The sequence below is a fragment of the Trachypithecus francoisi genome, unplaced genomic scaffold, assembly GCF_009764315.1.
Source record: "Trachypithecus francoisi isolate TF-2019V2 unplaced genomic scaffold, Tfra_2.0 Lachesis_group7, whole genome shotgun sequence".
In the NCBI taxonomy this organism is placed as follows: domain Eukaryota; kingdom Metazoa; phylum Chordata; class Mammalia; order Primates; family Cercopithecidae; genus Trachypithecus; species Trachypithecus francoisi.
In genome coordinates, this window is record NW_022681472.1 from 75,346,313 (window position 1) to 75,368,950 (window position 22,638).

At 42.3% G+C, this 22,638-nt stretch overlaps 1 protein-coding gene across 2 annotated transcripts in view; it reads right to left on the bottom strand.

The window, feature by feature from the left end:
• SNTB1 (syntrophin beta 1) overlaps positions 1 to 22,638 on the bottom strand; it is a 300,877-nt gene that overhangs the window by 26,461 nt on the left and 251,778 nt on the right. Inside the window, exons 4-5 of one of the 2 annotated variants that reach the window (XM_033202740.1) lie at positions 12,867 to 13,006; positions 3,890 to 6,087 (exon numbers count right to left, since the gene is read on the bottom strand). In XM_033202740.1, the coding sequence (XP_033058631.1) occupies positions 6,009 to 6,087; positions 12,867 to 13,006 (219 nt within the window). In that variant the 3' untranslated portion in view covers positions 3,890 to 6,008. Of the gene's footprint in view, positions 1 to 3,889; positions 6,088 to 12,866; positions 13,007 to 22,638 lie in introns of those variants that run through there. The other variant, XM_033202739.1, reaches the window with a different exon arrangement.

The window sequence follows — 22,638 nt, forward strand, 5'->3', positions numbered from 1 at the left end:
AAATTTTCAGTGTGATGGAGTTCTTTTAAAAATGTAGCCAACGTATTTTTAAACCCCAAAATAGAAGAGGGGTTAAAAAATTAGAAAATAACTAAATTTATTTAGCACTTGCCATATGTCAAGCACTAATCTAAGCAGTTTACATGATCTAGTGTAATCCTTATAATAACCCTATTAATCAGGTACAGATATTGGGCACATATTACTGATGAAGGACATGAGGCAAAAAGAGATTACAAAACTTGCCCAAGGCTCCAAGGCTTGGTAAGTAGCAAGGCTGGAATTCGGAGCCAGGTTGTCAGTTTCTAGAATCCAAGCTCTGGAGCATTTGTGTGACGGACACTATGCAGCCATGAAAATAAAGCTAGGAAAGAATGCAAAATACCAGTGAAAATGCGCTAGAAGGTCATCTAAGTGAAAAGGAAGGGCAGCAACACATCACATTTTAGGAGCTGTGGATCACTCTGTGAGGCCGGGACCCAGGACAGCCTTAGAACTGATCCATTGGTGGTCATCACAGCTTGCAGCCAAACTTGTGGTTTCTGAAGAACCACAGGGAAAAGAACCACATCATTGCTGTGGAGTTCCCCTCCCACCATGCTGTGGTTTGAATGTTTGTGTCCCCCCAGAATTCATGTTGAAACTGAAGCTCTAATGCAAAAAAAGGATTAAGAGGTAGGGCCTTTAAGGAGGTGACTAGGTCCTGAGGGCCCCACTCTGATGGACAGGATTAGTGCCTTATAAGAGGGCTTGGGGACCCTGGCGTGGTGGCTCACGCCTGTAATCCCAGCACTTTGGGAGGCCGAGGCAGGCGGATCACCTGAGGTCAGGAGTTCGAGACCAGCCTGGCCAATGTAATGGCCTATTAAAATACAAAAATTAGCCGGTTGTGGTGTCTCTATTAAATACAAAATAGAGACCGGTTGTGGTGTCCCTATTAAATACAAAAGTTAGCTGGTGTCTTTATTAAAAATACAAAAATTAGCCATGTGTGGTGATGGATGCCTGTAGTCCCAGCTACTTGGGAGGCTGAGGCAGGAGAATCACTTGAACCTGGGAGGTGGAGGTTGCAGTGAGCCGAGATCACACCATTGCACTATAGCCTGGCGACAAAAGCAAGACTCTGTCTCAAAAAAAAAAAAAAAAAAAAAAAAAAAAAAAAAAAAAAAACAAACATACAAACAAAAAATGGGGGGCTTGGGAAGTCTGTTAGTCCCTTTTTTTGCCCTTCCACCCACATGAGAACACAGCAACAGGCTCCATCTATGGAGCCGAGAACATGACTTCACCAGACAGCAAATCTGCTGGCACCTTGATCTTGGACTTGCCAGTCTCCAGAACTGTGAGAACTGCATTTCCATTACTTATAAATTACCCAGGCTAAGTTATTTTGTTATAGCAGCCCCAAATGGACTCGGACACACCACAAACCCCTGAGAAGACGGGAGGCAGCAACAGCACACAGTCTTCTAAATCAATAATTCTCAAACTGGAGCCTGTGTCAGAAACACCTGGAGGCTTGTTAAAATCAAAGATGGACCGGGTCCCATTCCCAGAGTTTCTGATTCAGTTAATCTGGAGTGGAGTTGAATATTTGCTTGTTTAACAGTCCCAGATGGTACTCCCGCTGCTGGGTAAGCCAGAAACTCTAGGTCTCTGATTCTACCCACAACTCTGTTCTCACTCTGCGTGATTAGGGGTAACAGTTCCCTTGATTGTTAGAATAACAATAAGAGGCCACCTGTTGCATGATTTATTTGTCAGGAAAGAAAACTTTTATATATGATACACTCAGCAAATTCTAAGAGCCATTGAAACTCTAGGAAATAAGGGTGTGCTCTTAGGAAGCTGCACAAAATAGTGGATAAGAATCAAAAGGTAGAAACAGAATCTCAGGTCCATCTTTTACTGTTACTGTTACATGACAGTGGGTAAGTAACTTAACTACTTAGTTCCTAAGTTAACTGATCTGTGAAATAGGAATAAAACCTTAACCTTATGGGATTGTGAGGGTTGAATATGGTAACCCTGAAAAACATTTTCCTGGTTTGTTAAAAGCACATTCTCCTGATCCACAACCCCAACCTAAGCCAGAATAACTAAGGCAGGGTTTTGAAGACCTGAATCTTAATAAGCATCCAGATAATTCTCATATTGGGCAAGGTTTGCAAACCCAAATAGAATCCACCTAAAGCACGTAGCCTTGATCTATGCCCAATAAGAGCCAGTCACTACTTCATTACAGAGTTCATCTACTTTTTTTTTTTTTTTTTTTAAAGAGACAGGATCTTGCTCTGGACCCAGGTGCTGGAGTACAGTGGTGCCATCATAGCTCACTGCAACCTTGATCTCCTGGGATCAAGCAATTCTCCCACTTCATCCTCTTAAGTCACTGGGACTATAGGTGTGCACCACCATGCATGGCTAATTGTGTTTTTTTAAATTTTATTTTATTTTTGTAGAGATGGATTCCCCATGTTGTCCAGGCTAGTCTTGCACTTCTGGCCTCAAGCAATCCTCCCACCTCAGCCTCCCAAAGTGCTGGGATTACAGACATGAGCCAAAGTGCTCAGTCCAGCTTGATCTATTTTGAAAATAATATTATCATGGCCTTCTTGATAATATCACCCAAGGTGATTAGTTAGTAGGCACAGTATAATACATTTTTTAAAAATATAGCTCTATATCCATAAGTAAAAATTATATCATACCTTTATGATTTGTGCATATTACTATGTATAAATTAGACCTCAATATAAGATTTTTAAAATACATTTTTTAAAACAGGAATGATCCTCTTCTTTAGAAATATACACAGACAAATAATACTAGTAGATTACATGCCTATGTGGTCATATATAAAGGATACGGTGCTGTACACGCTGTACAGAATGCATTGGAAGTAAATGAAAGAGTCACTTGTTGAACTTAAGTGGCTAAAAAAGCAGTCAATGGAAGTACTGGGGTAACCTCTGCAATGGAATGATTCTGCTTCCCTTTGAATGCTACCACTTCTGGCACGGACCGTCCCCCACAACCTACCAGAAACCAACAGCATCAGCCCAGCTTCCCACCTCAGACAGCCACTTTTATCCGCAAGGAGATAAGAGTCTCTATTTCAGCTGGGGTGGACCCTGCCTCCTACAACAATTCATTAGGAAGTTCAGGCTGGAGCTGCAAAGGGGCTCCATCTCCCTAACATCATCTCACAGAGAAGGCAGGGGTCATTTTTCCCCATTGTTTGCTTTCTAAAAGTCTTTTTCTAGGTACATCCACAGGGTCTTGGGGAGAAGCTGATCAGGACTGATGCTCTGGTAGCTGATGCTTAAGCCAAAAGATCAGTTAAAAATCTATTTTATCAAAGTATATTTTCCTTTGGCTTTGGAGACAATGGCATTCCAGTAAGTGTGTTTCACAGGCAGGGATTCTGAAAGAGGGAGCTGGGGTGATCAGGCTGGGGTTAAGCACCCTTCTGGAGGAAGGAAGACTAGGATGCGAACTCCCAGCTGTGCTATATCCAGGCTGGAGCCCAGGAGCAGGCAAAAGCTCACCTACTACTTTGAGAGGATAGAATGAGAATGAATAGCCAGTGCCACCTAAGATCCTGGACATACTCTGCCTTGTGGACTACCAGCCAGAGACCAGGGCAATCCTTCAGGCCTAATTGTATCATTCCTCATAGGGCTAATATACACACAGAGGAACATTTCCTCTTGCAGTTCAGTGGTTAGGCTGGGTAATTTGGGAGAGGGACAGTGAGTTGAGGGGACAACTATTACAACTGGGTCCCCTTTATGGTTGCATTGTAGACACTGATTTTTTTTTTTTTACTGCATTTCTGTTTTTTGTTTTTTTATTTATTTATTTTATTATTACTATTTTTTAAATAGAGTCTTGTCCTGTTGCCCAGGCTGGAGTGCAGTGTCACGATCTTGGCTCACTGCAACGCTGCTCCCCAGGTTCAGGCATTCTCATGCCAAACCCTCCTGAGTAGCTGGGATGACAGGCCCCCACCACCATGCCTGGCTAATTTTTGTATTTTTAGTAGAGACGGGGTTTCACCATGTTGACCAGGCTGGCCTTGAACCCCTGACTTCAGGTGATCTGCCTACCTTGGCCTCCCAAAGTGCAGGGATTTCAGGTGTGAGCCACGGCGCCCAGCCTGCATCTTCTAAATGACCACAACGATGCACTGAAGAGGTTTCCATTTCCTGTTTGCATATTGGTTGCAGGCTTATGGGTTTAGGCTATTCATCTGCTTTACTCTCGGTTCAGACCTGGCACCTGTGTCTCTTGTGAACCTGTAACAGACACTTTCAGTGCTCCATTCAAACCTCTTCAGGTCCCATTTACTGTTCCTGCACACCCATCGCTCCTTCTGGGCCTTGGCTTTTAAGGAATCACATTTAGGACTTTCCTGCTTGTGCAGAAGCCTGAAGAGCCTGCGAGATGACGTCTCTCCAGGCAGCCTCAGCTGTCCATGGACTGCGGGAGGAATGTACAGGTCCAGTCACTTGGCCTGAGTCGGGACAAACTTGGAAGGAGTCATTTACATGCTCTAGGGAAATGCTGTCTGACAGAATTTTGGTGGTGATGGCAATGTTCTAGATCTGTGCTGTTCAAAATGGTAGTCACTAGCCACAGGTGGCTGTTGGACACTTGAAATATGGCTGAGGAGGCTGAGGATCTGAATTTTAAATTTTACTTAAATTTAATTATTTTAAATAGCCATATCTGGCTAGCGGCTACCATGCTAAGCAGTCTAGCTCTCAAGCCCCCTATAAGGTCAGGCTGAGATCAAGATTTTGCCTGAAATACTAGCCTCCTTGGTTCCTCTCTCTTGGTTGTCCTTCCCCTTGTCCCTTCCAGGCTTCTCCTGGGAGCATTTGCTTAAGAACTCACTGCCACTTCAGTCCTTGTTGCCTTCTCTGCTTCTGAAGAACCAGAGCTAAGGCAGAGCCTTTCTCAGTCTCCTTGTCTTACCAGGGGGTTGGAGTCCCAGTGCTAAACCTGGTTACAAGATAGGAAAGCTGAGAAAAAAACAAAAGAGGGGAGACTCCTGGGGAGCAATTTATCTCTTCCTATAGCTGAGTACTTCGTGTCCTCACAGAATTTTTTTTTTTTTTTTTTTTACAATGGAATCAGGATCACTGGAAAATTGTTTGGATTCAACAGTCACTCCTTGGACATTTGTTATTTGACACCAAATGTAAAAATATCTACCCAGATCACATCCATGACTCTTATCATCCCCAAACTCCTGCCACTCCCCATGGTTCCAATTTCAAAAGGTAAAAAAGGATACACTAGTGAAAAGTCTTCCTCCCCATCTCCCACCTCTGTGCCAATCCCCAGTGGTACCAAGGCACAGATAGGCAAGTGACACACAGTTCCAGAACTGGAATCCCACCTCCATCTCTCAGAAGCTACACCACCTGGGGTGATTCCTGAACTCTTCTGAGCCTCAGGTACCTAATCTGCAAAATGACCTCTGTGCTTGGATCTCCCCTAAGCCTGGAATGCCCACGCCTGTCTCTGGGCTCCCTTCCCTTGTTCCTCTGGTGAATTTTCCCACAGGCTTCAATTCAACATGACTTCTACTGCAAGGAGTCCTCCACCACTCTCCAGGCAGAGTTTGGCATTTTTTGTTGTCTTTATTGCAAACGGTTCCTTACGTGTTCCTGCACATTGGCACACTTTGTTCCAGATAATGCTAGGTTCACAAGTTTGAATTTTTTTCACCTCTTTATCCCTTGCCCCAATTATACCTCCTGGCACATAGTAGATGATTTATAAATGTTGACTGACGAATGAACGAATGAATGAAAAAGCAGCCCCTATTGTTCATAATGCCAAGAAACTGTGAGAACAAGGCTATGTACTAGGGTGAATTTTATTTTCATGTTGCCTGAGGGGCGCAGAAACTACCTTATTTCAACTTTTGTTTCTGAAAATCATTTCAAGAGGCTTGGGTCCAACTTTCCTTCTTAGTAACTGGAATCCAGTGACTATGGTCTAATCTTTCTTTGGTTTCTGTTGTGGGAATGTCTCAGAATCTGAAGATAACGTTGTTCAATTGGATGAGGACTGTGGATGCAAAGTACAGAAAGCAATAGCGATTGGGCCGAATTCTCATGGGCCCCAAGACACAGCCTGAGTCTTGTGTGCAGTTAAGGATGTTTACATTCTGATTATTGAGGTTTTTTGTTTTTGCTTTTTTTGAGACGGAGTCCCACTCTGTCACCCAGGCTGGAGTGCAGTGGCACAATCTTGGCTCACTGCAACCTCTGCCTTCCAGGCTCTAGTGATTCTCCTGCTTCAGCCTCCTGAGCAGCTGGGAACCACAAATCGGCGCCACCACACCTGGCTAATTTTTGTATTTTGGTAGAGATGGGGTTTTACCATGTTATCCGGGCTGGTCTCGAACTCATGATTTCAGATGATCTGCCCTCCTTGGCCTCCCAAAGTGCTGGGATTACAGGTGTGAGCCAGCATACCCGGCCATGATTACTGTAGTTTTATTACAAAGCTGTATTGTACTTTAATAGCCATTCTGCCAAACATTTTGAAGCTTGAAAGCTTCAAGTATTAAATTACTTTTAAATTTTATTTTTCAAAAGTGATCTAGGCCTGGTTCCTCACCCCGAAAACCTCCTCTATTCACCTCTGGGGCCAATAATTCCCATCTTTAGCTCCTCACCTCCCCGGTCCCACCCCCGCTGCTGGTCTTCATTATCAATCACGACTGGAAGTAACAAGGATTCTTCTGGAGTTTCAGCTCTGTTCACTGCTGGCATTTTAACCTTGTGTTACTTCTTGCTCTGCTACTGGGTCTCACTGTCCTCCTTGCAGCCAGCTGACCACTGACCATAACCCGTTTGGCAGCTCAGTACTTCCTGGATGGAGAGCCCAGCTTATTTCTGTCTACATCTTGCTCAGGTCAGATGCTCCAAAACCTCTGTCCACTATGCTTTGTCTCTTGGACCAAACTCCTTCCAGTATTTGCCTCACATTGTTCAGTAATTCATTCAACAGACATCGAGGGCACGATATTGCCAGGCACTATGCCAGGAAGGCCACAAATATGACTTGATCATGCCTAGCTTGCAGGTAAAGAAGCAGAGGTATAGAAGGAATGCAAACAGCTTACTGTCATAAAGCACAAACAAAAAGAGCTGGCAACAGAAGTCAGGTTTGGGAAATGTCAGCTACTTGAAAGCAAGACTCGAGTTTGATTCATTTCTGTTTTTGGGATATAAGCTTTCAAAGAAGGGGACAAGGATGCAATACATTAAAACTGTATTTCAGGCCAGGTGCAGTGGTTGAGAAGAACATCCATAGTCCCAGCACTGTGGGAGGCCGAGGCAGGTAGATCACCTGAGGTCAAGAGTTCAAGACCAGCTTGGCCAACATGGTGAAACCCTGTCTCTGCTAAAAAAAAAAACAGTCAGGCGTGGTGGTGGGCGCCTATAATCCCAGCTACTCAGGAGGCTGAGGCAGGAGAATCACTTGAACCCGGAAGGCAGAGGTTGCAGTGGGCCGAGATAGGGCCATTGCACTCCAGCCTGGGTGACAAGAGCAAAACTCTGTCTCAAAAATAAATAATTAAAAATCAAACTGTATTTCAGGTCTTGGTTGCTGTGAATAATGTTGCAATGAACATGGGAGTGTAACTACCTCTTTAAGACCTTAATTTCAGTTCTCTTGGATATATACTCAGAAGTGGGATTGCTAGCTCACATTAGAGTTCTGTTTTTAATTTTTAGAGAAATCTCCATATTGTTTTCCAGAGTAGTTGCACCATTTTACATTCCTATCAACAGTATACAAGGATTTCCTTTTCTCCATTTTACATTCCTACCAACAGTATACAAGGGTTCGCATTTATCAAATGATAAACAACACTCGTTATTATTTGTCTTTTTGACAATAGCCATCCTAACACACATCCTAACCACATCCTCACTGTGGTTTTGAATTGCATTTCTCGGATCATTAGTGACATTAAACACCTTTTCAAATGCCTGTTGGACATCTGTATGTCTTCTTTGGAGCAATGTCTATTCAGGTCCTTTTTGAATTTTTTTTTTTTTTTTTTTTGCTATTGAAATGTAAGTCTTTGGAAAAATTCCCTTTGAAAACTGGCACAAGACAGGGATGCCCTCTCTCACCACTCCTATTCAACATAGTGTTGGAAGTTCTGGCTAGGGCAATCAGGCAAGAGAAAGAAATAAAGGGTATTCAGTTAGGAAAAGAAGAAGTCAAATTGTCCCTGTTTGCAGACGACATGATTGTATATTTAGAAAACCCCATCGTCTCAGCCCAAAATCTCCTTGCTGATAAGCAACTACAGCAGAGTCTCAGGATACAAAATTAATGTGCAAAAATCACAAGCATTCTTATACACCAGTAACAGACAAACAGAGAGCCAAATCAGGAATGAACTTCCATTCACAATTGCTTCAAAGAGAATAAAATACCTAGGAATCCAACTTACAAGGGATGTAAAGGAACTCTTCAAGGAGAACTACAAACCACTGCTCAGTGAAATAAAAGAGGACACAAACAAATAGAAGAACATACCATGCTCATGGATAGGAAGAATCAATATCGTGAAAATGGCCATACGGCCCAAGGTGATTTATAGATTCAATGCCATCCCCATCAAGCTACCAATGAGTTTCTTCACAGAATTGAAAAAAACTGCTTTAAAGTTCATATGGAACCAAAAAGAGCCCGCATTGCCAAGACAATCCTAAGTCAAAAGAACAAAGCTGGAGGCATCACGCTACCTGACTTCAAACTATACTACAAGGCTACAGTAACCAAAACAGCATGGTACTGGTACCAAAACAGAGCTATAGACCAATGGAACAGAACAGAGTCCTCAGAAATAATACCACACATCTACAGCCATCTGATCTTTGACAAACCTGAGAGAAACAAGAAATGGGGAAAGGATTCCCTATTTAATAAATGGTGCTGGGAAAATTGGCTAGCCATAAGTAGAAAGCTGAAACTGGATCCTTTCCTTACTCCTTATATGAAAATTAATTCAAGATGGATTAGAGACTTAAATGTTAGACCTAATACCATAAAAACCCTAGAAGAAAATCTAGGTAGTACCATTCAGGACATAGGCATGGGCAAGGACTTCATGTCTAAAACACCAAAAGCAATGGCAGCAAAAGCCAAAATTGACAAATGAGATCTAATTAAACTAAAGAGCTTCTGCACAGCAAAAGAAACTACCATCAGAGTGAACAGGCAACCTACAGAATGGGAGAAAATTTTTGCAACAAAGGGCTAATATCCAGAACCTACAAAGAACTCAAACAAATTTACAAGAAAAAAACAAACAACCCCATCAAAAAGTGGGCAAAGGATATGAACAGACATTTCTCAAAAGAAGACATTCATACAGCCAACAGACACATGAAAAAATGCTCATCATCACTCGCCATCAGAGAAATGCATATCAAAACCACAATGAGATACCATCTCACACCAGTTAGAATGGCAATCATTAAAAAGTCAGGAAACAACAGGTGCTGGAGAGGATGTGGAGAAATAGGAACACTTTTACACTGTTGGTGGGATTGCAAACTAGTTCAACCATTATGGAAAACAGTATGGCGATTCCTCAAGGATCTAGAACTAGATGTACCATATGACCCAGCCATCCCACTACTGGGTGTATACCCAAAGGATTATATACCCAGTATATAATCATGCTGCTATAAAAACACATGTACATGTATGTTTATTGCGGCACTATTCACAATAGCAAAGACTTGGAATCAACCCAAATGTCCATCTGTGACAGACTGGATGAAGAAAATGTGGCACATATACACCATGGAATACTATGCAGCCATAAAAAAGGATGAGTTTGCGTCCTTTGTAGGGACATGGATGCAGCTGGAAACCATCATTCTTAGCAAACTATCACAAGAACAGAAAACCAAACACCGCATGTTCTCACTCATAGGTGGGAACTGAACAATGAGATCACTTGGACTCGGGAAGGGGAACATCACACATCGGGGCCTATCATGGGGGGGGGGAGGGGGGAGGGGGGAGGGATTGCACTGGGAGTTATACCTGATATAAATGAGGAATTGATGGGTGCTGACGAGTTGATGGGTGCAGCACACCAACATGGCACAAGTATACATATGTAACAAACCTGCACGTTATGCACATGTACCCTAGAACTTAAAGTATAATAATAAACAACAACAACAACAACAACAAAATGCAAATAAACAAATGTTTTCATTCACACACACACAAAAAAAAGAGCATTGCATTTGACATAGCTATGCTGATTATTGAATAGCAATCAAGAGTTTTACTGTAGTTACTATTACAGATATTGGATTTAGAAAATATAGATAAACTAACAAAATACCATGCCACCTCATAAATGCAGTTTATTTTATATTTAGAACTTTTCAAGACATAAAATGAAGAGTTGGAAAATTAATGAAGGGATTTAAAGAAGTGGCCACTGAATGATGAGAATGAATTACGAAAGCAGTGGCAGCTCAGGGGGTGTGGGTGGAGAGCTGTTTAGGACAACATCTGGCAAGAAATAAGAGGTTCGATGCTAGATACATTTTATACAGAGAATACACAGAACGTAGTACCTGCCTGCCTACAAAGTGCCAGAGAGAAGAAGTGAAGGATGAATTTTGAGTTTTAAATTTGGATGCCTGAAACAAATAAGAAATGCAAGAGGGACTTCAGAGAAGGGGAAAGGGGATTTCAGCAGATGGGATGATGGCATGATCTTCAAGTGGACCTACCATACCCAATAGGTACCTCAAGTAATACTTAAGGAGTTGAATTGTTCCCTTTCACTCTTTCCTTTATAAAAATCATATCTGTATTGTCTGTTCTCTCACACATACATCTAGATTTAGAAGAAAAAACTCTGAAAATCAACTCTCACTTTTTGTAATGATGCCAGATTTCTAGCTTATATTCCTAGCTTGAGATTCATGGAGATTCAAAACATTGATGTAACTTGACAGTGTTTTTTCAAGAATTACATGATCATCACCAGAACAATTAGTGATTTAAGTTATGTTTCAGACTATATGACCTTAGATATCAAGCTGTGCCCCAATTCAACAACATAGAAGAAAACAATTTTCATTAAACACTAAGTGAAAGAAAAAAAAAAAAAGAAATGTAAGTCTTTACATATTTTGGATGTTAACCTTTAATTAAATATGAGGTCCCCATTTTGTAAGTTGCCTTTCCATTTTGTTGATTGTTTCCTTTGCTATGCAGATGCTTTCTACTTTGATGTAGTTCCATTTATTTATTTTTGCTTTTGTTGCCTGTGCTGCAGGTGTCATATACAATAAATCATTGCCAAAGCCAATGTCAAGAATATTTTCCCTATGTTTTCTTCTGGAAGTTTTACAGTTTCAGATCTTATCTTTAAGTCTGTAGTCCATTTTGAGTTTATTTTTGTGTATGGTGTAAAATAGGGTTCATTGTTTGCATATGAATATCCAGTTTTCACAGCACTATTTATTGAAGAGAATATCCTTTCTCCATTGTGTATTCTTGGCACCCTTGTCAACAATCAGATGACCACAAATGGATGAATTTATTTTTGGGCTCTCCAACCTGTTCTACTGGTCTATGTGTTTTTATGCCAGTATCATAAGGTTTTGATTATTATAGGTTTGTAATACATTTCGAAATCAGGAAGTGTGATGCCTCCTCCAAATGTCCATCTATAGATGAATGGATAAAGAAAGTGTGGTATTTACATATAATCCAATATTATTCAGCCTTAAAAGAGAAAGAAATCCTCCCATATTTGACAACATGAATGAACCTGAAGAACATTATGCTAAGTGAAATATGCCAGACACGTAAGGACAAACACTACAGGATCCCATTTATATGAGGAATCTAAAATGATGAAGCTCTTAAAGCAGAGAGTAGAATGGTGGTTTCCAGCGGGGAGGGGGAAATGGGGATGTGTTGGCCAAAGGACATGAAATTTTTGTCATGCAAGTTGAATAAGATCTAGAGATGTACTGTACAGCATAGCACCTATAGCTAACAACATGGTATTATATACCTAAAAGGTTGCTAAGAGGGCAGATCTTATGTTACATGTTATCACAAAAAATAAAATATAGAGGGAAGGAAGAAATTTTTGGAGGTGATGGATATGTTTATGGTATCAACTATGATGATGGTTTCATAGGTGTATATTTATCTCCAAATTTATCAAATTGTATGCACTAAATATGTACACACCTTTGCATGTCAATAACTCAATGAAGTGCTTTTTAAAGACATATTTCACATAAATAATAAATGCGCATTGAAGGACCTGAAAAACAGAACCTGGCAGCCACCCTTCCACAGGAAGCGTCATGTAACTGAGAAATAACTTGTTATGAGATTTCCTGCTGAACAAGCCTTAAAAAGCACAGTGGAGTATTCCCATATAACACTCTTTTGTGCCACCCAGTGAAGACCCTTGCTTGGTGATTCTACTTGGACTTCAAGACTACAAACACATATGCCTAGTTCATTTCAAAGGGAATGAGATGGAGACCCAGGAAGCTGGCTAGATGAGGACCATCTCACAGATGTCACTGTTCCTTGATAATGGATGAGTCTTTTGTTCTTTGTCTCTGTCTTGTTGCTTCATGTTTGGCCATAAATGATCATTAATCTATATGGCTAAAAATGTGTGGCTATATTCTTAAGGAGCTCTCAGCCTCTGCTGCAATAATGAGCAGTAATATAACGTGTTGAGCTAATTGTAATTCATTAAAATAGTATCAACCTGCAAACACATCATACCAAACCAAGGCCATGGCTACCTGGTGGCAAGAAGAGGGTATGTGTGAACTGGGCTGAACCAGGCTTCCTTCCTCCTTGGCATGCTGTCATAGATTAAAAGGTCTTTCTCAGTCAGCACAACCAGGGCTGGTTTCCACTGTTTCTCACTCTCCCCTGGCACCTGAAAAAGAAAGCAGAGAACTGTCAGATGACAGCCTGAGAAAAGGATGATTACGAGAAGTTGGCATTCCCCGAATCAGAGGACTCAGCAATACATTGAGTGTCTTTTGGTTTGATTGCAAAATCAAAATGGAAAGAACCTTGTCTTTATTCCATCCTTCCTGATCCTTGAAAATATCTGTTGTCTCAAGGGCCCTGAAATGTATAGTCAGGACAGCCAAGAAGCAGCCCAGCTGCCACACATCTGTCACTGTTTCTCACCTGCCAGTCAGCACTGAATCTTTATTTCATAGTAGGAGACAAATGCCTGGGGGAGTAAGTACTTCCAGCTGATTCTCTGGTACAGAAGCATTATTTTTTATTATGAAATGGTAAGGTCTAAAAAGTTTTTGAATAAATATCTAAAGGCTCTGAAAAATGTACTATGGTGGCAAATGTCTACCCAGACAGAGTGAGACATCACAGCCTCTTTCCCTAATCTTTTGCTCTTAGATTGGTTCTGTGATTCAGGCATCATCTTGAAACTTCTCTGGTTCTGTTGAATGTCCAGTTCCATTCACCACCCATAATTTATTAACTCAAGGGTTGAGATGACCTGACAGGAATGTGAAAGGATTCTGAAAGTCATCAGTAGGATGATTGGACCAGATGATCTTTGAAAACCCTTCTAATCTGCAGAATCTGTGTAGCTCAGCTCTTATCTCATGAGCCATCCCCTTGGCCTGGTGTTTGCCTTTCCCAAACTTCCTATATGTTCTTCTGTCTATACAGGACATTTGATGGGCCCTAGGATACATCTTTAAGCTTGGTTTAAAAACTCAGTGAATGCTCAATTCTTGCTACTGAAAATATGGACCATGTTCCAGTAGCATCAGCATCATCTGGGAGCTTGCTAGAGTCTCAGGCCCATCCAGATCTGTTGAATCCAAATCTGCATTTAAACAAAATCTTCAGGTAATCCCTATGCTGATTAAAGAAACACTGCTCCAGATGAGGTTAAAATTGCTTTTGACACTGACAACTAATCCAAGATTTAATGTTGTCATAGCACGTCACAACTCACAAATCTATTTAGAATCAAAGTAAATTAGACAGTAAACAAAATAAGTGATAAAGCTAATGTCTTCCCTTTCTAGTCTTACTACATTAAGTGACACAGTGGAATCTGTATAGAGATACAAGCATGTGTGTAGCTCTTGCTTTAAGCTAACACCCTAGTATGAGGAATGAGCGATAAGAGAATATTTACAAAATGATGTAAGGCTTGAGTTCTGTAGGTCCTACATTTAGGCTTCCTAAGTCTGAGTCTGTTATTTATTGCCTGTGTGACTCTGGACAAGATATTCTCTGTGCTTCTATTTCCTTACTGATAAGGATAATATCATACACAACAGTGATTTTGAGTACTGACTTGGGAGCTAGCAGGCCTGAACACAAATTTGTGTTACCCAATTTACTAGCTGTGGGAGTCTTGGGCAATTCAACTAATTTCTTTGTATCTCAGTTTCTGGATCTGTAAAATGAGAAATAATAGTACCTATAGCAGAGGGTGGTTGTGAAGATTAAATGAGCTAAAATTTGTAGAAATGCTTAATGCAGTGCAGAATAAGCATCATGTAAGTACCTGTTAAGTAGCACTTACCTCATCATGCTATAGTGGGGATTAAATGAGACAGTGTGTGTAATGTGCTTGGCGTGGTAGCTGGCAGATGGTAACACCTTCAGTAAAACACAGGATGGGTAAATTGTGTCAGACACCAATTTTTGAACATGTCAAAAATGGTGTCCTTTGGAAATGGCATCACTATGACAAGGCAATGACTTTCCTTGGGAAAAATTATAAGACAAGCCAAGAATAAGCTTGGTGCTGACAATTTCAATACCTTTTCTTCCCATCCTTTCCAAAGTTCTCCCAGGAAGAACTCATTGCTTGATGATCACCTTTATATTTTAATGCCTCCCTTCCAGCGATTCCAAACAAAAACTGTGCTTCTGAAGAAGTGCCCTCCCCCACTCCCCTGCTGTAAAGCTATTTATACTAGAACATGAATGACTGTTGACATATTCCTCCACTTGTGCATTTTATGCATATTTTAAAAGCTAGCTTTAGCTTATTGCTTTTGTAAAAGGACTTTTTCCAACAGAACGACAGCATCTTCAACAAATCAAAATAAACTGTTGGAAAAGGCAATGTACCAGACCCTGCAAGGTGAATCAAGTACGGTCTCAAAGCATAAAGCGTTTGGGGCGGGGCCGGGGGGAGTTCAGAATAAATTTTTTCCAGCTTCCACATTAAACTTAGTAAATTACTTTTCCAGCTCATTAAATAGGACTGGAGAAGCTACAAATGATCCTCCCAAAGTGACTCTCTTACTTACCTAGTCAGATGCAATCCATTAACTTTGACCGGAATCGGTCATTTAAATGTGAACGCAACTAAGCATCATTCTTCAAAAACAATATTGTTTGCAAAATAAGCCTCAACAGTAAATACAGACTTCTCCACTGGTGGAATCACCAACTCACCTATGTGTCAAGTGGTATATGCAGGTTTAAATAATCCCAAAGCCCTAGAACATTTTGCAGTTCATTGAAAAGTGCTGTGTGGATATGGTAAACTCTGCTGTGAGAGTGTGTCTGGAATTTGTGGGTTCTTAGTCTCACTGACTTCAAGAATAAAGACACAGACCCTCGCGGTGAGTGTTACAGTTCTTAAAGATGGTGTGTTCAGTTTATTCCTTCTGGTAGGTTCATGGTCTTACTGGGTTCAAGAACGAAGCTGCAAACTTTAGCGGTGAATGTTACAGCTCTTGAAGACCGTGTATCTGGAGTCGTTCCTTTATTCCTGGTGAGTTTGCGGTCTCGTTGGCTTCAGGAGTTAAGCTGCAGACCTTCACCGCTAGTGTTACAACTCTTAAAAAACAGCATGAACCCAAAGAGTGACCATTAACAAGATCCATGGTAAAGAGTTAAAGAATAACACTCCGCCACCGTGGAAAGGGATTAGAACAGGTTACCACTGCTGGCTCCAGCAGCCTGCTTTTATTGCCTTATTTGACCCCTCCCACATCCTGCTGATTGGTCCATTTTAGAGAGCGCTGATTGGTCTATTTTACAGAGAGCTGATTGGTCCATTTTACAGAGAGCTGACTGATGCGTTTACAATCCCTGAGCTAGACACAGAGTGCTGATTGGTGCATTTGCAATCCTCTAGCTAGACATAAAAGTTCTCCAAGTCCCCACTAGGTTAGCTTGATAGAGAGTACTGATTGGTGTATTTACAAACCCTGAGCTAGACACAGTGCTGATTGGTGCGTTTACATTCCTTCAGCTAGACACAGAGTGCTAGACATAAAAGTTCTCCAAGACCCCACTAGGTTAGCTAGATACAGAGTACTGATTGGTGTATTTACAAAGCTTGAGCTAGACACAGAGTGCTGATTGGTGTATTCACAATCCCCTAGCTAGGCATAAAAGTTCTCCAAAACCCCACTAGACTCAGGAGGCCAGCTGGCTTCACCTAGTGGATCCTGCACAGGGGCTGCCAGCGGAGCTGCCTGCCAGTCCCAGCGCCATACACCCTTACTCCTCAGCCCCTAGATGGTTGATGGGACTGAGCGCCGCTGAGCAGGCTCTGGCTGTGCAGGAGCCCACCTTGTGGGGGTGCGGTTCGGGCATGGGGGGCTGCAGGTCCCGAGCCCCGCCCTGCGGGGAGGCAGCTAAGGCCCGATGAGAACTCGAGCAGTGCCAGCGGGCTGGCACTACTGGGGGGACGTGGCACACCCTCTGCAGCTGCTGGCCCGGGTGCTAAGCCCATAACTGCCCTGGGCCTGCAGCGCCAGCCGGCTGCTCTGAGTGTGGGGCCCGCGGAGCCCGCGACTGCGCTGGCCTGTGAGCGCTGCGGACGTAGTCCCGGTTCCGGCCCGCGCCTCTCCCTCCACCTCCACACCTCCCCGCAAGCGGAGGGAGCCGGCTCCAGCTTTGGCCAGCCCAGAGCTGGGCTCCCACAGTGCAGGGGTGGGCTGAAGGGCTCCTCAAGCACCGCCAGAGTGGACCCCGAGGCCGAGGAGGTGAGTGAGGGCTGCTAGCATGTTGTCACCTCTTTTTTTTTTTTTTTTTTTTTTTTTTTTTTTTGAGTCACCTCTTAAGAATACTTGTAGTGGACACATTCCACTATTCCTGTATGCAGAGCTGTCATTTTAATGCTAATGTAAATGCTTAGAAGGTAGAAGGCTGCCTATGAGGACAAACGACTTTCCAACGGGGGAAAAAAAATCATGTTGAAGAACAGGAATTTTTTTGTTTGTTTTGTTTTGAGATGGAGTCTCACTCTGTTGCCCAGGCTGGAGTGCAGTGGCATGGTTTCCGTTCACTGCAAGCTCCACCTCCTGGGGTTCACACCATTCTCCCGCCTCAGCCACGGGAGTAACTGGGACTACAGGCGTCCGCCGCCACGCCCGCCTAATTTTTTTTTTTTTTTTTTTTTTAGTAGAGACGGGGTTTCACCGTGTTAGCCAGGATGGTCTCAATCTCCTGACCTCATGATCCGCCCACCTCGGGAAGAACAGAGTTTTAAAAGTCATACCTTGTGCAACACACGCTTCATTATTTCAAACCTTTGAAGGCGAATTTTTGTCAGGCTCAAATATTGGTGCTATTGTTCTAGTGACAAGGTGCATTACAAATCCAGCTTTCCTGGCACCCAAAGTATTCTGATGTGAATACGACAGTTTTGGAGGTGTGTTTGCATTTTGTTAACACATGACTCCTGAAACAAATGTGATTTCCATCTTTGCCTGGCTTCCTGCCTTGAGTGCTGCAGTCGTCAGTTTCTCAAGAACTGATCAGATTTCTAACTAAGAAGGTGAAGAAAAGGCGACAGGGGAATAAAACATTCAATTCTGAAATTATTCTGAAGGACAACTTTGGTGAACTGAATCCTGTCTCTGTAATCACTTCTCTGTAATCACTTCCACAGCGCGTGAGAGGAAAGGTTTACAAAATGGCAAGAATTTGAGAGGTGGTGGTAAGAAGCAATTGGTAACAATTATGGAAGTGTCCTTAATTTGAGACACGTCTCCCAAATCATCTGGGTCAGTGGCTTCCAAACTCTTTAAATTCAATGATCTCTCTGCTCAGATTAAGTCACAAGTCCTAGAACAATATGTAAAAGAATTGGCCGGGCGAGGTAGCTCAGGCCTATAATCCCAGCACTTTGGGAGGCTGAGGCAGGCAGATCGCCTGAGGTCAGGAGTTTGAGACCAGCCTGGCCAGCATGGTGAAACACAGTCTCTACTAAAAATACAAAAATTAGCCAGGTGTGGTGGCGGGCACCTGTAATCCCAGCTACTCAGAAAGCCGAGCCAAGAGAATCGCTTGAACCTAGGAGGCGGAGGTTGCAGTGAGCCAAGATTGTGCCATTGCACTTCAGCCTGGGCAACAGGGCGAGACGCTGTCTCAAAAAAAAAAAAAAAAAAAAAAAGAAGAATTGAAAAAGATTTACATGGGGTTGCCTCCCAGTGGGGGATCTTGGCACCTCTGAGACTTTATGTCTTCATCCTAGCACCACCCATGCCTCTAAGTTGGGTTGTGACCAATCTTTGGAATATAGTTTTAAAACTGATCTTGTCTCTTCTAAAATACCTAAAATCTGGCAGGGCTCAGTGGCTCATGCCTATACTTCCAGTGCTTTGGGAGACTGAGGTGGGCGGATCATTTGAGGCCAGGAATTCAAGAGCAGCCTGGCCAACATGGCGGAAATCCTGTCTCTACTAAAAATACAAAAATTAGCCGGGCACGGTGGTGCATGTCCTGTAGTCCCAGCTACTCAGAAGGCTGAGGTGCAACAATTGCTTGAGCCCAGGTGATGGAGTTGCAGTGAGCCAAGATGGCGCCACTGCACTCCAGCCTGTGCGGCAGAGTGAGACTGTGTGTCAAAAAAGAAAAGAGAAAAACCAAACAAACAAAAAATATAGAATCTTCACATTATTTCCAAAGACACAGTTTTATCAGAACTTTCAGTGCCTTTTTGATACTGTTGTCTCTTAGGCAGAATCGTAAGGATTAAATGAATTCATGCACATATAGGATTTACAAAGCTGTCTTACAGACAGTAGACAGGCAATCCTTAAAAATCATAGCTATTTTTTAGTATTAAGGTTAGTAGAGTGCACATCAGATTAAAGATCTGAGTGAGCTTGGGCAAGAATTACTTGCCTTTGCTGGGTCAAAATTTCCTCCTCCACCAAATGATGGGGTGGGACTAAATTATTGCTAGCACCTCCTCAACTTCAAAATCCAATCATCTTTTAAGTTTAAAATTATCTGCTACTAGGCTGGAACTGCTTCAGCGACTGGGATTCTTGCTTTACAGCTCTTCGTTCAGTGCACTCTTTTCTTAAGGCAAAAAGCAATACGTGGGTCTCTTTTTCTCACTTCCTACCAACTCACTCTTCCGAACATATTTACATACCATTTTCTACTTGAGCATGCGTGGCAGGAAGAGCTCACAGTCTTTAGAGCCAAACAGCGTGTCTGCAAAATCTGGCTTTGCCACTTCCCAGCTGAGGGACGTGAACAGCTTACTTACGTGCTCTAAGCACTTGTTCACCAGCTTACGTGCTCTAAACACTTGTTCACCGATGTGTCACATGCTGAGGATGGCCTCCCATGCACGTGTTTTTGAGGATCAAATGGGACAACGTATATAAAACTTCCTATATGATGGGTACTCAAAATGTTAAACCACCCCAGTTGCTCACCTCAAGCCCACTGTTTCCCCCAGCTCCAATGAGCAGGAAGGAAGGCTTAGATGTAAGGGACAGAGAACACAAAGTGAAAACCTTCACAAAGGAAGAAGGGCCATTATGGTTTTTGTATTGCAGCTTGTGTTTATCTGGACAACTTTTTAATTGAAGTTTGTTTCGCCTCAGGTTGCTAGGTGTTTAGAACAAAGGATGAGCTATCAGTGTAATAATAATAATTAGCATTGGTCAACTTCCAAATGCTTTACAAACATTAGATAATTAATCCCTGCACCAACTCTCAGGGAGGCTGATAAAGAGAAACAGCATTTAAGTGTGGCCACAGACACATAGGGACAGGGCTAAGCAAGGCCACTCAAATCTCCAGCTGTCTTCCAGCTTGCCCTGAACCATCCCCAGGACCCAGGAATCAGGAGTCAGATAAGACATCTAGAGCTGGTTGGCATGGTGGCTCATGCCCGTAACCCCAGCTACTTGAGAGGCTGAGGCCTGAGACCCACTTTAATCCAGGAGGTGGAGGTCGCAATGAGCTGAGATTGCATGACAGCACTCCAGCCTGGGCAACAGAGTGAGACATTGTCTCAGAAAAAAAAAAAAAATCTAGGACATCTAGAGCTGAATGCAAAGGAGAATGAAAAGGAAGAGAAGGCAAAGGAGAATGAGAGAAAAGGCTAGAAAAAGAAGAAAAGTGCTCTATGGGAGCCTCAGCTTTCTAGGACTAACTTCTCATAAGCTGTCTGGTACCTGGATCACCTGCTGAATTTAAGATTGGTGTCAAGAGAAGAGCAGAGGCCGGGCACGGTGGCTCACGCCTATAATCCCAGCATTTTGGGAGGCTGAGGCGGGCGGATCACCTGTGGCCAGGAGTTTGAGACCAGCCTGGCCAACATGGTGAAAACTCATCTCTACTAAAAATACAAAAATTAGCAGGGCATGGTGGCGCACACCTGTAGTCCCAGCTACTCGGAAGGCTGAGAGGCATGAGAATCGCTTGAACTTGGGAGGCGGAGGTTGCAGTGAGCCGAGATCGCACCATTGCACTCCAGCCTTGGCAACAGAGTGAGACTCTGTCTCAAAAAAAAGGACAGGAGCAGACTGAGTGATGCATTATGTGGATGGATGTTAAGATAATGATGAAAAATAAAGGTGAAAAGTATGGCATGAAAAATATGGTCTGATCATGGGACACTAAAGAGGGTGTCATTTTAATTTTAATTTTATTTTTACTTATTTATTTTTAGATGGTGTCTTACTCTGTCTTCCAGGCTGGAATGCAGTGGTGCCACCTTGGCTCACTGCAACCTTTGCCAGCCTGGCCAACATGGTGAAACCCCATCTCTAGTAAAAATATAAAATTAGCCAGGCATGGTGGCACATGCCTGTAATCCCAGCTACTTGGGAGGTTGAGGCAGGAGAATTGCTTGAACCTGGGAGGTGGAAGTTGCAGTGAGCCAAGACCATGCGATTGCACTCCAGCCTGGGCAACAAGAGTGAAACTCCATCTCAAAAAACAAAAACAAAATAAAAAATAAAAAAAACAATAGCAGAACATCCATTCATGTCAGGTATACATAGAATTAACAAGATAGACCACACTCTGGGCATTAAATCTAGTTTCAGTAAGTTTAAATGTATTCAAGTTAAACAATGTATGTTCTTAGACCAAAATGGAATTAAATTAGGAAACAATAATAGAGAGCTATGGAAAACAAAAAAAAAATATCAAAATCCTCAAGATGTTGCTTTTTAAGCAGGACTAAGAAGAAATGGGCAATTAACACCAATATTAGAAAAGAAGAAAGTATTCAAGTCAGTGGTCTCAGTTTTCACCTTAACAAAGTAGAAATAGAAAAAAAAATAAACCAAAATAAGCAGAAAATAGGAAATAATAAAGACCAGTGCAGAAATCAATGAAAAAAGAAACATGAAAGCATCAGAAGTTCAACAAAACCAAAATCTGGTTTTTTGAGATCAATGATCAATAAACCTCTAGCCAACCAGACTGACCATCAAAATGAGAGAGAAGACACAAATTATGAATATCAAAAATGAAATGAATTCATGTCCTTTGCAGGGACATGAATGAAGCTGGAAGCCATCATTCTCAGCAAACTAACACAAGAACAGAAAACCAAACACCACATGTTCTCACTCATAAGTGGGAGTTGAACAGTGAGAACACTTGGACACAGGGAGGGGAACATCACACACTGGGGCCTGTCGGGGGATAGGAGACAAGGGGAGGGTGAGCACTAGGACAAATACCTAATGCATGTGGGGCTTAAAACCTAGATGATGGGTTGACAGTGCTGCAAACCACCATGGCACATGTATACCTATGTAACAAACCTGCATATTCTGCACATGTATCCCAGAAATTAAAGTAAAATTTAAAAAAATGAAAGAGGGGGCATCACTACATAGTCTGCAGATATTAAATATAAGGCCGGTGTGATGCTCTCGTCTATAATCTCAGCAATTTGGTAGGCTGAAGTGGGATAATTGTTTGAGGCCAGGTGTTTCAGAACAGCCTAGGAAACATAGTCAGATCCTCTTTATAGATAATAATATTAATTAATATAGCATTAAATGTATGATAACGGAATATATGAAGAATTGACAAATTCCTTGAAAGACACAAACTACTAAAGCATATTCAAGAAGAAACACTGGAACAGCTGGGGATGGTGGCTCATGCCTGTAATCCTAGCACTTTGCGGGGAGGCCAAGGCGGGTGGCTCACCTGAGGTCAGGAGGTCAAGACCAGCCTGGCCAACATGGCGAAACCCCATCTCTAACTAAAAATACAAAAATTAGCCGGGCTTGGTGGTGGGTGCCTATAATCCCAGCTGCTTCTACTTGGGAGGGT